Raw genomic sequence first — 15,768 nt, 5'->3', positions numbered from 1 at the left:
TTATTGGATGAAACATTGAATTTGGCATTACTGCTATTAGCCTACAGAAATGCATTGAATAACAGATTCACTACATGGAACAACATGCATTTATCCCCTTGAAACAATTGACGAAATTGGATATTTAAGGTAATGTATTACTGCATTCGTAATTTATATTGTACAGCACTCTTACAGCATTTCAGTTTATGGACAGCAAATAATGTTTTATGGACCATTTTATATGGTTCAAAAACAGAAGTAATCTAATAGCCCTACAGTAGAGGTGTCATAACAACCATAAAACCTAGCGGCCAAACAGGGAAATGGTTCCAATCGTTTTTCCACCATTAATTTTTCCCATAGGGGATTTTAGAAACACTTCAAATAAAGACAGTTCACAGAATTGTCCATTTTAAAGAAACGTAGCCAATTTATTCATTACTACATTTAGCCAACATTAGATAGTTAATCCAGAGATTCTTGCCTTTGCCTCAGTTTGGCAGTAACGTTCGGATCATCATGGCATTGGTAGTTCTTCATGATAGGCACATTAGCAGCTAATTTGCATGTCATTTTTGGGAGGTAAATACAGGCAAATATATTGATAAGTTACCTTGTCCTAGAGGGATTTACAAGGTTATCAAAACGCCAGGGTAAGCCTACTCGGAATAGAGCCCTTCTTTTAAGTGATTCTAAAATCCCATATGGGACAAATGTATGGTGGAAAAACTATTGGAACTGTTTCCCTGTTTGCCCACTATGTTTTATGGGTATTATGACTCATACTGCAGTACTCTATTTAGCCTTTTTTTGCAGCTGTTCTGTTAATATTTAATTGCTTACTCTAACAGATTGTTTTGTTAATTTAATCTAATTATGTAATGTTTGTGGAAATGAGAGAGCGAGATATAGAAATGACTTGCTTGTTTCTCGAGATTAAATACGTAGATCATTAATTTGTTCTGCCAGATATGAGAGCCACTGCTGATTTACTTAGTCTGCTCTACAGAAGTCTACACCCACCACATATACAATAAATGTAGACGTTGACTTGGATGCTACGGTCATCAAGTGCACACTTTTCAACTGACTATCATGTATTGCTGTGAATAGACCAAGGATAATAAATGGGGTAGATATGTTGCATTATTATATATAAATTACTGTCTGGCATTTTGTTAATGAAGCAATGCAAACTCAAAGCAATACAAAAACACAGGGAACTAATATTTAGAGGGGGAGGAGGGAAAACAGACAGAGAAATTAGAGTAAACAGGAGGAAGAGATTGAGACAGTTTATTAGAGGAGACAGCTAGTTTGCTATGAAGAGAATGTGAGAGAAAGAGGGAGGTTAAGTGAAGAAAGAAAGAAGGCAAAGTCAGTCAGCAGAGGGGATGATACACAAATATTAGGATAATGCCATCTAGTGGCTGATAAATAAAATACAGGGATTAGTGGTTCTTCAGATAAGTGAGCAGCAAAAAGATGAAAGACAAGCACTTGGAAGCATCGTTCAGACAGCAGTGCATAGTAGCCGAGAGCAATAAAACAGAAAACTTTCCACTTTCATTTAAAGGAAGAAAGGAATCCCCTCAACTAGTTGATTCCCAAATCGGTTTTGGTTACGTCGCTTCAAGAAGGAAGGAGGATCATGGTACTCATATGGGCCAACGTCGGGGAAGTTTGGAGGGGTAAAAAGGACACATAATTTCTCAACAGATGAGAGAAGCAAAAGAGGCCCTGAGGATCTGGTTTGGGTTTGGTTTCCTTTCCAGTATTCCAACTGCGTTATTATGAGTTGAAAGGTATTGGACCATTTGCTATTCTAACTTCCGCGATGCATATAAGGCCCTCCCCCGCCCTCCTTTTCGGAAAAGCTGACCACGACTCCATTTTGTTGCTGCCTGCCTACAGACAGAAGCTAAAACAAGAATCTCCCACGCTGAGGTCTGTTCAATGCTGGTCCGACCAATCTGATTCCACGCTCCAAGACTGCTTCCATCACGTGGACTGGGTTGACGAATACGCTGATTCGGTGAGCGAGTTCCTTAGAATGTGCGTTGAAGATGTCGTTCCCATAGCAACGATTAATACATTCCCAAACCAGAAACCGTGGATTGATGGCAGCATTCGCGTGAAACTGAAAGCGTAGTTTAGAGACAATGTAGAATCGCAATTCAACGGCTCAGACACAAGAGGTATGTGGCAGGGTCTACAGTCAATCACGGATAACAAAAAGAAAACCAGCCCAGTCACGGACCAGAATGTCTTGCTCCCAGGCAGATTAAATAACTTTTTTTGCCCGCTTTGAGGACAATACAGTGCCACTGACACTGCCCGCAACCAAAACATGCAGACTCTCCTTCACTGCAGCCAAGGTGAGTAAAACATTTAAATGTGTTAACCCTCGCAAGGAGCATGCACAGACCAGCTGGCTGGTGTGTTTACGGGCATATTAAATCAATCCGTATCCCAGTCTGATGTTCCCACATGCTTCAAGAGGGCCACCATTGTTTCTGTTCCCAAGAAAGCTAAGGTAACTGAGATAAATGACTACCGCCCCGTAGCACTCACTTCCGTCATCATGAAGTGCTTTGAGAGACCATATCACCTCCACCCTACCTGACACCCTAGACTCACTCCAATTTGCTTAACGCCCAAATAGGTCCACAGACGATGCAATCTCAACCACACTGCACACTGCACACTGCCCTAACCCATCTGGACAAGAGGAATACCTATGTGTGAATGCTGTTCATCGACTACAGCTCAGCATTTAACACCATAGTACCCTCCAAACTCGCCATCAAGCTCGAGACCCTGGTTCTCGACCCTGCCCTGTGCAACTGGGTACTGGACTTCCTGACTGGCCGCCCCCAGGTGGTGAGGGTAGGTAAAAACATCTCCACCCCGCTGATCCCCAACACTGGGGCCCCACAAGGGTGCGTTCTGAGCCCTCTCCTGTACTCCCTGTTCACCCACGACTGCGTGGCCACGCACGCCTCCAACTCAATCATCAAGTTTGCGGACGACACAACAGTGGTAGGCTTGATTACCAACAACGACGAGACGGCCTACAGGGAGGAGGTGAGGGCCCTCGCAGTGTGGTGTCAGGAAAATAACCTCACATTCAACGTCAACAAAACTAAGGAGATGATTGTGGACTTCAGGAAACAGCAGAGGGAACACCCCCCCTATCCACATCGATGGGACAGTAGTGGAGAGGGTAGTAAATTTTAAGTTCCTCGGCGTACACATGACAGACAAACTGAATTGGTCCACGCACACAGACAGCCTCGTGAAGAAGGCGCAGCAGCGCCTCTTCAACCTCAGGAGGCTGAAGAAATTCGGCTTTTCACCAAAAGCACTCACAAACTTCTACAGATGCACAATCGAGAGTATCCTGTCGGGCTGTATCACCGCCTGGTATGGCAACTGCTCCACCCACAACCGTAAGGCTCTCCAGGGGGTAGTGAGGTCTGCACAACGCATCACCGGGGGCAAACTACCTGGCCTCCAGGACACCTACACCACCCGATGTCACAGGAAGGCCATAAAGATCATCAAGGACAACAACCACCCGAGCCACTGCCTGTTCACCCCGCTATCATCCAGAAGGCGAGGTCAGTACAGGTGCATCAAAGCAGGGACCGAAAGACTGAAAAACAGCTTCTATCTCAAGGCCATCAGACTGTTAAACAGCCACCACTAACATTGAGTGGCTGCTGCCAACACACTGACTCAACTCCAGCCACTTTAATAATGGGAATTGATGTAAAATATATCACTAGCCACCTTAAACAATGCTACTTAATATAATGTTTACATACCCTACATTATTCATGCTCATATGTATACGTATATACTGTACTCTATATCATCTACTGCATCTTTATGTAATACATGTATCACTAGCTACTTTAAACTATGCCACTTTGTTTACATACTCATCTCATATGTATATAATGTACTCGATACCATCTACTGCATCTTGCCTATGCCGCTCTGTACCATCACTCATTCATGTATCTTTATGTACATATTCTTTATCGCTTTACACTTGTGTGTATAAGGTAGTAGTTTTGGAATTGTTAGTTAGATTACTCGTTGGTTATTACTGCATTGTCGGAACTAGAAGCACAAGCATTTCCCTACACTCGCATTAACATCTGCTAACCATGTATGTGACAAATAAATTTGATTTGATTTTGATTTGGCATTCATAATGGAGGTGGATGAGGCCGAGGCTGGGATAGGAGCCGTTCTCCCTCAGCGCTCGCGTACGCCACCGAAGCCCCGCCCCTGTGCCTTTTCCTCGAGGAAGCTCTAGCCGTCTGCGCAAACCTATGACGTGGGGGATTCGGAGCTGTTGCCTGTCGTCAAGGCTCTGAAGGCGTGGAGACATTGGTTTGAGGGTTAAACACCCTTTTCTCATCTGGACTGACCACCACAATCTGGAGTACATCCGGGCAACGTGGAGACTGAACCCTCGCCAGGCAATTTGGGCCATGTTTTTCACCCGTTTTGTTTTCACACTTTCTTATAGACCAGGTTCCCAGAACGTGAAGGCAGACGCACTGTCCCGGCTGTTTGACACAGAGGACCGGCCCATGGATCCCACCCCCATACTCCCGGCCACCTGCCTGGTGGCACCAGGAGTGTGGGAGCTGGACGCGGAAATTGAGCAGACGTTACGTCCAGAGCCTGCTCCCCTCCAGTGTCCTGTTGGGTGTCTGTACATTCTGTCTGCTGTACCTGATCGGCTGATCTATTGGGCCCACACGTCCCCTTCTTCCGGTCATCCAGGCATCGATCGGACAGTGCGCTGTCTGAGTGGGAAGTACTGGTGGCCTACTTTAGCCATGGACGTGAGGGTTTCCTCTTGCTCGGTGTGCGCTCAGTTTAAGGCTCCTAGACACCTGCCCAGAGGTAAGCTACACCCCTTACCTGTTCCATAATGGCCATAGTCACACTTGTCGATCGATTTCCTGACCGATCTCCCCATCACAGGGAAACACCATGATCCTGGTTGTTGTGGATCGTTTCTCTAAGTCCTGTCATCTCCTTCCTCTGCCCGGTCTCCCTATGGCCCTACAGACTGTGGAGGCCTTGTTTACGCACGTCTTCCGGCACTACGGGGTGCCTGAGGATATCATATTTGATCTGGGTCCCCAGTTCACTTCGAGGGTCAGGAGGGTGTTCATGGAATGTCTGGTGGTCCCAGAGAGTAACCGGCACGTGGAGAGAGTTAACCAGGATGTGGGTAGGTTTCTGAGGTTTTATTGCCAGGACCGGCCGGGGGAGTGAGCAGCGTTTGTGCCCTGGGTAGAGATGGCCCAGAACTCGCTCCGCCACTCCTCCACTAACCGCTCCCCCTTCCAGTGTGTACTGGGGTATCAGCCGGTTCTGGCTAATTGGCATCAGAGTCAGACCGAGGCTCCTACGGAGGAGACATGGGACGTCACTCATGTTCACCTTAAGCGCGCCGTGCTGTGCCAGAAAGCCAGCGCATACAGTCACCGCAGTTAGGCCGGGTCTGGCTCTCGACCCGAAACCTGCCGCTCTGCCTGCCCTGTCGGAAGCTGGGTCCGCGGTTTGTGGGGCATTTAAAGTCCTGAGGAGATTGAACGAGGTGAGTTATAGGTTACAGATTACTCCCGATTACCGTATTAACCCCTCGTTCCATGTGTCTCTCCTCATGCCGGAGGTGGCTGGCCCGCTCCAGGAGTCTGAGGTGCGGGAGGTTCCTCCACCCCCTCTGGACATTGAGGGTGCCCCGGCGTACTCCGTTCGATCCATACTGGATTCAAGGTGCCAGGCAAGGGGCCTTCAGTACCTTGAGGACTGGGAGGGGTACGGTCCGGAGGAGAGATGCTGGGTTCCGGTGGAGGACCTGTTGGACACTTCAATGCTGCGGGAGTTCCACTGTCTCCGTCCGGATTGCCCTGCACCTCGCCCTCTGGGTCATCCTCGAGGCCGGTGTCGGCGCACTGCTGGAGCCACGCGTCAAGGGTGGAGTACTGTCACGACTTCCATTGAAGTCAGTTCCTCTCCTTGTTCGGGCAGGGCGGTCGGCGTCACTGGTCTTCTAGCCATCGTCGATCCACTTTTCATTTTACATTTGTTTTGTCTTGTTTTCCTACTCACCTGGTTCTCATTTCCCTCATTAAGTGTTGTGTTTTTAACCCTCTGTTCCCCCCATGTCTTTGTGTGGAATTGTTTGTAAGTGCTTGTGCACATTTTTATGGGTTTTGTACCCATGTAGGTTATTTCTTTATGCCATGGTTTTGAAATTAAACTGCTCCGGCTATTACCTAGGTCTGCTCTCCTGCGTCTGCCTTCACTGCCACCTGCCGATATGACGGCTTGGTAGACAAAGGAAAGGGGTTGTGACTGAGAAGAAGTGGGAAAGACAAAATGGATTCACTAAACACGGTTGATAATTGTATAATGCTTTGCACATCCTTTGCACATCCTTAATCCTTTGCAGATGAATGGCCGCTCTTTCGAGAATAATTGCAATGTATATAGAAGTGCCCGCATGTCGTTGTTGTCTTCTCTGTTGGAATCGCCTGTACGTCTGCTGGAGATTCAGTTCATCAGAGAGACTCTGGTTAACTTCCCCAGAAGTCACAATGTCCTTTGTGGTTGTAGCTTTCTCCGCAGCTCTGGATAGTGTCTGTTGTAATGGATGCATCAGGCCTGAAGATGGTCGTTGCATAGAATAGATGTTTCCGCGGTTGTTGGTATTCTAGTACTATACTTACGTAATTTATAGCTGCAGACTAGTAATTATACGTCTCAGATTTGATTTTATTCTATAGTGGTCGACAGTCTCAGAGTTGAACCCTTTCCAGCCATGGAGCCAAAACTACAGCTGTATGGTCTCCATGGCCTATAGAATTGTAGCCATTCCAACGTGGGGACTCTGTCCCGGCGTTCTCTGACTTAATGTATATTTTGTAGGAAGTGAGTTTTCTACTGTGTGGAAGAAGGGGCGGTTCTATGATGCCTAATGTGATGTCTGGGCTCACCGGGGTGGGGCCACTGACTAGTTAATCTTTATATGAAAATCCATACTCTCATTTAGAAGGTTAACATTACATCTTTAATCACACACGTTTCACAATATTTAGACATCAACCTGACAGCTGGGAAATGTACACTTTAAGAGATACAGTTGTGTTTTTCCTGTCCTTCATGAGATCACCAAATGAAACACATTCATCATGCCTGTCTTTTAAGTGTCCACGGACCATTCCCACATTCTCAAAAGTAGATAAACTGTTTAATTATTCAAATGTTTGATGTCCAAGGGTCTCTCTGTGTTCCACAGTTTACATTCTAATCTCGACACAACAGAGAATAGGGGCAGCGTATTTTATGACCGACCATAAAACATTTGACTTCCCGCTCTCCCCCTCTATGAGAGAGGGAGCATGGTGTAGAGCGGAACCCCCTGTAATCTGAGAGTTATGACACCACCTGACACCACTGACTGACCACTATACCAGCTGCACTGCGATGGCAATAACAATCTAAAGTAATTTAGACCTTCCATTGTCCATTTCTATCTGTTACCATGACAGTAATTAAGACATTGAAATTGTATTCCTCAATAATAATAAAAACTAAGTAACAATATAAAATAGTTGTTAAAGTTGTCTGTCAATATTCTGTTTTTCAGTTTATAACTTATCACTGCTGTGTTTACCACAAGTAAGAGCACATCCATTTTTTGGGATTGTTTTATTATATCACTGTGTTGGTGTCTCAGCGGTAAAACAGTACTGCTTGTCATTTAGTGCTCCAGGTCTAAACCTCTTTCATCTGGTTGTTAATGTCGTTGGGGTATTGATTAACAGAAATGGTATCAATAATTAACTGAAGACAATAAAAATCCCACGTCCTCTGTCACAATGCGAACCCTTCAGCCTCATTTACATTCCTTAAAGGATTGCTGGGCTGGAAAAGATCCAATGATTTCACTGTGGCTTTCTGTGGAAAAACAGCACATGATAAAGTAACAGCAGCTTTTTCCACCTTGTTTTAACTTCAGCGTATATCAGTTTATTGTACGATTAATGCTAGTTTCCGCTGGTTGAAACCAGTGGTTGAATGTCTCTGGTGATTATGTGTTTTGCAAGGTGCTATTTACCTTTGACTCTCACTTTTCTTTCACGCCTATCTTTTGAACCTGCTCTGGCACAATTTGGTGCTAATACAATGTGGGTCTGTATTGATCTTTGTTTTTACCGCTCTCTCTTCCCCTGTGTCAAAAGGCCTGTGTATTCATAGATGTTTTGTTTCTTACAAATGGAGATTAAGACAGAGTATGAGGAGTATTCCTTTTCCCTCCCACTCATTCTTCATTCCCCTGTTCCACGCTCCTCTGCCCTCCCCTTAATTTCCCCCCTCCATCTCTTATTTTTTTCCTAGCCCCGTCTACTTCAACCTCTCTGAGTTCCTGCACTTTTCCCCCTCCCTCCCTCCTTCCCACCCACCCATCCCTCCTACTCGGTTCTACCCAGTCTTCCTCTACCTGGTGTGATAGGTGCCTCTGGGGTCTGGTTAATGATCCAACATTGGAGCTGCTGAGCAGACAGACAGATAAGGAGAGACAGGGGGAGTGGAAGAAAGGGAGAGAGAAGTAAGAGCACGAGGCATGGGGGGAGCCAGGTGAGATCAGAGAGAGGAGAGTAAGGGAGAGGAAAGATAAAGGATTAGGTGATAGTAGTCAGCGTGTTAGTGCCTGTACAGGTGAGTGGACTCTGAATAGGATTTCCCTTCAAGCTACAGGTGGAGAAAGCCTGATACAGAACCAACACAACACTTATCCTTAGCTGGATTTACAGAGTGCTGGAGGAAGGTCTTGAACCTCATGTGAAGATCCATGTGGTCACCCTAGCAGCTACACAGACTCACCCTCCGTCCTACCCCTCCTCTCTTCACAGACTACAGGTGAGTCTAACTTTAGTCTTTCCCCCGTGGCATCAATGTATTTGTGCCAAAATGAGACCTGTTGGAGCAACATCAGAACCCAGTTGCAACTAAATGCATCTAGTTTTAATGAGCTCAGGTTGTGACTGTAGTGACTGGCTTGGGGGCCAGTATACTTTTTAAACATGACTGACATACACTTCACACCAATGAATTCATATTTTCCATTTAGAAATTAAATAGTTTTGTCTATAATTACAGAGTGGAAAATGTAGTCTCTTTATCTACTTTATTATGGTTAGTTGTTTGCTGGGTGACTTTACAATCACTGTAATACCATTGTCTAATCTCTGCCCTGTCCAATGTTCAGGGTGAAGTAAAGGTAATTGGGGTCACGTGAAGAGCGGGCGCTAGGCAGTGCGAGATGGCATCGGAGGAGATGGCTGCCATTTCACAGGCTCTGAACCAATTGTGCTATTGTGTGTGCTTTGTCGCATTATTTGTAACTTATTTTGTACATAATGTTTCTGCTACAGTCTCCTTTGACCGAAAAGAGCTCCTGGATATCAGTACAGCGATTACTCACCTCGTACTGGACAAAGATTTTTTCTTTAACGAGTCGGACGGAAAGGATTTACTCAGACACCCAAATCACCTTCATTCGCAAGAGACCGATATATTGGGGATGTAAGTCAGGGTGCCTTGTAAGGATCCGACAGCGAGTGGGTAATCCACCTCCACCATCAGTCCTATTTGCCAATGTGCAACCATTGGATAATAAGTGGATGAGCTCCGATCAAGAATATCCTACCAACGGGACATTAAAAAACTGTAATATCTTATGTTTCACTGGGTCATGGCTGAACAATGACATGGATAACATACAGCTGGCTGGGTTTTCGGTGCATCGGGCAAGATAGAACAGCTGCCTCTGGGAAGACAAGGAGTGGAGGTCTGTCTATTTGTCAATAACAGCTGGTGCACGAAATCTAATATTAATTAAGGAAGTCTCAAGGTTTTGCTCGCCTGAGGTAGAGAATCTTTTAATCCGTTTTAACTCAAGTCTATCAGCATATTACGTGCACAACCAGAGGACAAATAACTCTAGACCACAATAACTCCACACAAGATCTCCCTCGCCCTCCATTTGGCAAATCTGACAATAACTTTACCCTCCTGATTCCTGCTTACAATCAAAAACTAAATCAAATTGTATTTGTCACACGTGCTGAATACAACAGGTGCAGACCTTACAGTGAAATGCTTACTTACAAGCCCTTAACCAACAATGCAGCTAAGAAAATACCTAAAAAAATGAAGAGATAAGAATAATAAATTATTAAAGAGCAGCACTAAATAACAATAGCAGTGCTATATACAGGGGGCACCGGTACAGAGTCAATGTGCGGGGGCACCGGTGTTGAGGTAATATGTACATGTAGGGAGAGTTATTAAAGTGACTATCCATAGATAACAGCAGAGTAGCACCAGTGTTCCAGAGGGGGCTGGGGGCTGTCTCATTGTTGTCAGTGATCAGGCCTACCACTGTTGTGTCATAAGCAAATGTAATGATGGTGTTGGAGTTCTGCCTGGCCATGCAGTCATAAGTGAACAAGGAGTACACGAGGGGACTGAGCTTGCACCCCTGAGGGGCTCCCGTGTTGAGGGTCAGCGTGGCAGACGTGTTGTTACCTAGTCTTACCACCTGGGGGCGACCCGTCATGAAGTCCAGGATCCAGTTGCAGAGGGAGGTGTTTTGTCCCAGGGTCCTTAGCTTAGTGATGAGCTGTATGGGCACTATGGTGTTGAAAGATGAGCTATAGTCAATGAATAGCATTCTCACATGTGTTCCTTTCTTCCAGATGTGAAAAGTGTAGAGTGCAATAGAGATTGCATCATCTGTGGATCAGTTGGTGCAGTATGCAAATTGGAGTGGGTCTAGGGTTTCTTTGATAATGGTGTTTGATGTGAACCATGTAGAGGAAAAATGAATGCACACCTATTTACGTGAGGTGCTTGCTAGCGGAGTGGAAAGCTTGAAAAAAAAGGAGAGACCTTGGATCTGTTGGGACAGTATGTGGGTCTAGGGTGTCCAAGAGGATGCTGTTGATGTGAGCCATGACCAGCCTTTCAAAGCATTTCATTGCTACAGACGTGAGTGCTACGGGTCGGTAGTCATTTAAGCGTGTTCCCTTAGTGTTCTTGAGCACAGGCACTATGGTGGTCTGCTTGAAACATGACAGGGAGAGGTTGAAAATGTCAGTAAAGACACTTAAAAGTTGGTCAGCGCATGCTTGGAGTGTACGTCCTGGTAGTCAGTCTGGCTGCAGAGAGCGAGATCCCACAGCCGTCCTAAACAGCTGATGCTCTCATGCATGTTCCAGTGTTACTTGCCTCGAAGCAAGCATAGAAGTAATTTAGCTCATCTGGTAGGCTCGTGTCACTGGGCAGCTTACGGCTGTGCTTCCCTTTGTAGTCTGTTATAATAATAGTTTGCAACCCCTGCCACATCCGACTAGCATCGGAGCCGGTGTAGTAAGATTCAACCTTAGTTCTGTATTGTCACTTTACCTGTTTGATCGTTCTTCGGAGGGCATAGCGGGATTTCTTATAAGCTTCCGGGTCAGATTCCAGCTCCTTGAAAACCGCAGCTCTACCCTTTAGCTCAGTGTGAATGTTGTCTATAATCCATGGGTTCTGGTTGGGATATGTACGTACAGTCACTGTGGGGACGACATCCTTGATGCACTTATTGATAAAGCCAGTGACTGATGTGATGTACTCCTCAATGCCATCGGAAGAATCCCGGAACATATTCCACTCTGTGCTAGCAAAACAGTCCTATAGTTTAGCATCTGCTTCATCTGACCACTCTTTTATAGACCGTGTCACTGGTGCTTCCTGCTTTAATTTATGCTTGTAAGCTGGAATCAGGAGGATAGAATTGTGGTCAGATTTGCCAAATCGGAGGGTGAGCGAGAGCTTTGTGCGGAGTAAAGGTGGTCTAGAATTGGTTGTACATTTGGTTTAAATACATGCTGAAAGAAATTAGGTCAAATTGATTTAAAGTGCATTAAAGTCCCCGGCCACTAGGATCGCCGCCTCTGGATGAACGTTTGCCTGTTTGCTTATGGCGGTATACAACTGATTGAGTGTGGTTTTAGTGCCAGCATCGGTCTGTGATGGTATGTCCACGGTGATGAAAAATACAGATGAAAACTCTTGAGGAAGATAAGCTGGAGACCACACTAACTCAGGCGAGCAAAACCTCAAGACTTAGATACCTTAGATATTGTGCACCAGGTGTTGTTTAAATGCATTGGCCTCCGTCCCATGTCTTACCAGAGGCTGCTGTTCTGTCCTGCCCTCTAGCTGTCCTACCCTCTAGCTGTCCTACCCTCTAGCTGTATGTTATTTATGTCGTCGTTCAGCCACGACTCTGTGAAACATAAGATATACAGTTTTTAATATTCCGTTGGTAGGATAAATGTGCTTTCAGTTCATCCCATTTATTTGCAAGCGATTGAACATTAGCTAACAGGACGGAAGGCAAGGGCAGATTAGCCACTCGTTGCCTTATCCTCACAAGGAACCCTGATCTCTTTCGTGAAATTTCCATTTTCTTCTCCATTGAATAACGGGGATCTGGGCCTGGTCGGATATCTGCATTATTTCCCTCCTGTCCAACTCATTAAAGAACTACTCTTTGTCCAGTTTGAGGTGAGCAATCGCAGTTCTGATGTCCGGAAGCTCTTTTCGGTCATAAGAGACGGTAGCAACAACATTATGTATAAAACAAGTTATGAACAAAGCAAAAAACCCATCAAAGTAGATTGGTTAAGAGCCGAAAATACGGCAGCCTTCCCCTCCAGCGCCACTATCAAACAAGAAGTAACCAGTGACTTGCTCAATACAGAAGTGGTCAGTTGACACAGATGCTAAGCTACAGGTCTATTTTGCTAGCACAGACCGGAAAATGTTCTGGGAATCTTCTGATGGCATTGACGAGTACACAACATCTGTCACTGGCTTCATCAATAAGTGCATCGATGATGTCGTCCCCACAGTTACCGTACGTACATAGCACAGCCAGAAGCCATGGATTACAGGTAACATCCGCACTGAACTAAAGGGTAGAGCTGCCGCTTTTAAGGAGCGGGACTCTAACCCAAATGCTTATAAGAATTCCCACTATGCTCTTCACTATGTCCCCCGACTGTCCTTAAATAGGCAAAGCGCCAATACAGGACTAAGATTGAATCGTACAACACTGGCTCTGACGCTCATTGGATGTGGTAGGGCTTGCAAACTATTAAGGACTACAACGGGAAGCACAGCCGTAAGCTGCCCAGTGACACGAGCCTACCAGGCGAGCACAATTACTTCTATGCTCGCTTCGAGGCAAGCAACACTTAAGCCTGCATGAGAACATCAGCTGTTTAGGACGACTGTGTGATCAAGCAGACCACCATAGTCCCTGCTCAAGAACACTAAGGTAACCTGCCTAAATTACTACCAACCCGTAGCACTCACATCTGTAGCAATGGAATGCTTTGAAAGGCTCAGCGTTCAACACCATAGTGCCCTCAAAGCTCATCACTAAGCTAAGGACCCTGGGACTAAACACCACCCTCTGATACTGGATCAGGGTTGTGTGCTTAGTCCCCCCCCCCTATACTCTCTGTTCACCCATGGCCAAGCACGACTTCAACACCATCATTATTAAGTTTGACAACGATGAGACAGCCTATAGAGAGGAGGTCAGAGACCTGGCCGTGTGGTGCCAGGACAACAACCTCTCCTTCAACGTGATCAAGACAAAAAATATGATTGTGGACTACAGGAAAATGATGACCGAGGGTTGTGGTGGAGCAGGTTGAGAGCTTCAAGTTCCTTGGTGTCCACATCACCAAACACTATCATTGTTCAAACATACCAAGACAGTCGTGAAGAGGGCATGACAACGCCTAATACCCATCAGGAGACTGAAAAGATTTGGCAAGGGTCCTCAGATCCTCAAAAGGTTCTACAGCTGCACCATTGACAGCATCCTGACTGGTTACATTACCGCCTGTTATGGCAACTTCTCGGCCTCCGTCCGCAAAGCACTACAGAGGGTAGTCCATACGGCCCAGTACATCACTGGAGCCAAGCTTCCTGCCATCCAAGACCTCTACACCAGGCGTGTCAGAAGAAAGCCTATAAATTTGTCAGAGACTCAAAAGGCTCCTCAACAGCTGATCAAATGGCTCCCCGGACTATTTTACGCTGCTGCTCGTCACTGTTTATTATCTATGCATAGTCACTTTACCTCTACCTACATGTACATATTACCTCAATTACCTCGACAAACCTGTGCCCCCGCTCATTGACTCTGTACTGGTACCCTCTGTATATAGCCTCGCTACTGTTATTTTATTGTTTCTCTTGAATTATTTGTTATTTTTCTATTTTCATCTTTATATTTAACTTAAAGTAAATACTTTCTTCACACTTATTTTTCTAAAACTGTATTGTTGGTTAAGGGCTTGTAAGTAAGTATTTCACTATAAGGTCTAGACCAGAGGAGATGAATTGAAACATTGAGGAGGGTGGGAGACAACAAAGTGTGTTTCAAAAATCGTCAAAGACCAAAGTATTTTAACCTAAAGCATTTAATAGAGACATTTATAGTACAATATTATGGGGAATAGGAATGAGAGGGCTACTTACACAGTGTTGGACAGAGATCACAGCAGGGATTTAATGAGGGTATGATGCATGAGTTGAGGTTTTCAGAGGCTTGACCAGTACAGGACAGGATTTGACTGGGAAAACAAAAAACAATAACACACTACAGAGTTAGACAAAAGAGCTAAGAATGAGTTAGTCCAAGCAATGACTAAAATCATTGATGTTTAATAATGTGATAGTTTGTGTAAAATTGATAAGGCTACTCAAAGTGCTTGGAGAGGAAACATTCAATGTGCCAGTGGATGAGCTGGCACGTGAGACATGGTTTAAATTCAGGTAATGAGAGAGTTGACAATGGTAGTGGAGTGGTCATCGCCTCTTAATCAAGGAACAGGAAGGGACTTGGCTGTTAATGAAATAGCGGATACATTCCATTATAGCTATGCCATCATAGGTTTGGACAACTAATTTCTCTATGAAGTCAAAACACAGCCTGAGCATCTCACCCATTTCAAAGTAGGCCAAGAAACGTTCCTGAATAAAGCCCTGATTATCCACATACAGTGCCTTGCGAAAGTATTCGGCCCCCTTGAACTTTGCAACCTTTTGCCACATTTCAGGCTTCAAATATAAAGATATAAAACTGTATTTTTTGTGAAGAATCAACAACACGTGGGACACAATCATGAAGTCGAACGACATTTATTGGATATTTCAAACTTTTTTAACAAATCAAAAACCGAAAAATTGGGCGTGCAAAATTATTCAGCCCCCTTAAGTTAATACTTTGTAGTGCCACCTTTTGCTGTGATTACAGCTGTAAGTCACTTGGGGTATGTCTCTATCAGTTTTGCACATCGAGAGACTGAAATTTTTTACCATTCCTACTTGCAAAACAGCTCGAGCTCAGTGATGTTGGATGGAGAGCATTTGTGAACAGCAGTTTTCAGTTCTTTCCACAGATTCTCGATTGGATTCAGGTCTGGACTTTGACTTGGCAATTCTAACACCTGGATATGTTTATTTCTGAACCATTCCATTGTAGATTTTGCTTTATGTTTTGAATCATTGTCTTGTTGGAAGACAAATCTCCGTCCCAGTCTCAGGTCTTTTGCAGACTCCATCAGGTTTTCTTCCAGAATGGTCCTGTATTTGGCTCCATCCATCTTCCCA

General features: G+C 45.0%; 1 protein-coding gene across 12 annotated transcripts in view; it reads left to right on the top strand.

Annotated features, from left to right (window-relative positions):
* Window positions 1-8,609: 8,609 nt before the first annotated feature.
* LOC123991020 (cGMP-dependent protein kinase 1-like) overlaps window positions 8,610-15,768 on the top strand; it is a 44,745-nt gene continuing 37,586 nt past the window's right edge. For 2 of the 12 annotated variants that reach the window (XR_006830740.1, XR_006830741.1), the window contains exon 1: window positions 9,343-9,874. Coding sequence is in view for 4 of the 12 variants with exons in the window: in XM_046292140.1 (XP_046148096.1) it covers window positions 9,790-9,874 (85 nt within the window). In the remaining 8 variants the exon portion in view is untranslated. Of the gene's footprint in view, window positions 8,944-9,292; window positions 9,305-9,340; window positions 9,875-12,975; window positions 12,995-13,267; window positions 13,418-15,768 lie in introns of those variants that run through there. The other 10 variants (XM_046292135.1, XM_046292134.1, XM_046292133.1 and 7 more) reach the window with 10 other exon arrangements.

Source organism: Oncorhynchus gorbuscha, linkage group LG12 (assembly GCF_021184085.1).
Source record: "Oncorhynchus gorbuscha isolate QuinsamMale2020 ecotype Even-year linkage group LG12, OgorEven_v1.0, whole genome shotgun sequence".
Classification (NCBI taxonomy): Eukaryota; Metazoa; Chordata; class Actinopteri; order Salmoniformes; family Salmonidae; genus Oncorhynchus; species Oncorhynchus gorbuscha.
Note: the sequence above shows the minus strand (reverse complement) of the source record. Positions and strands in the feature narration are given on the sequence as shown.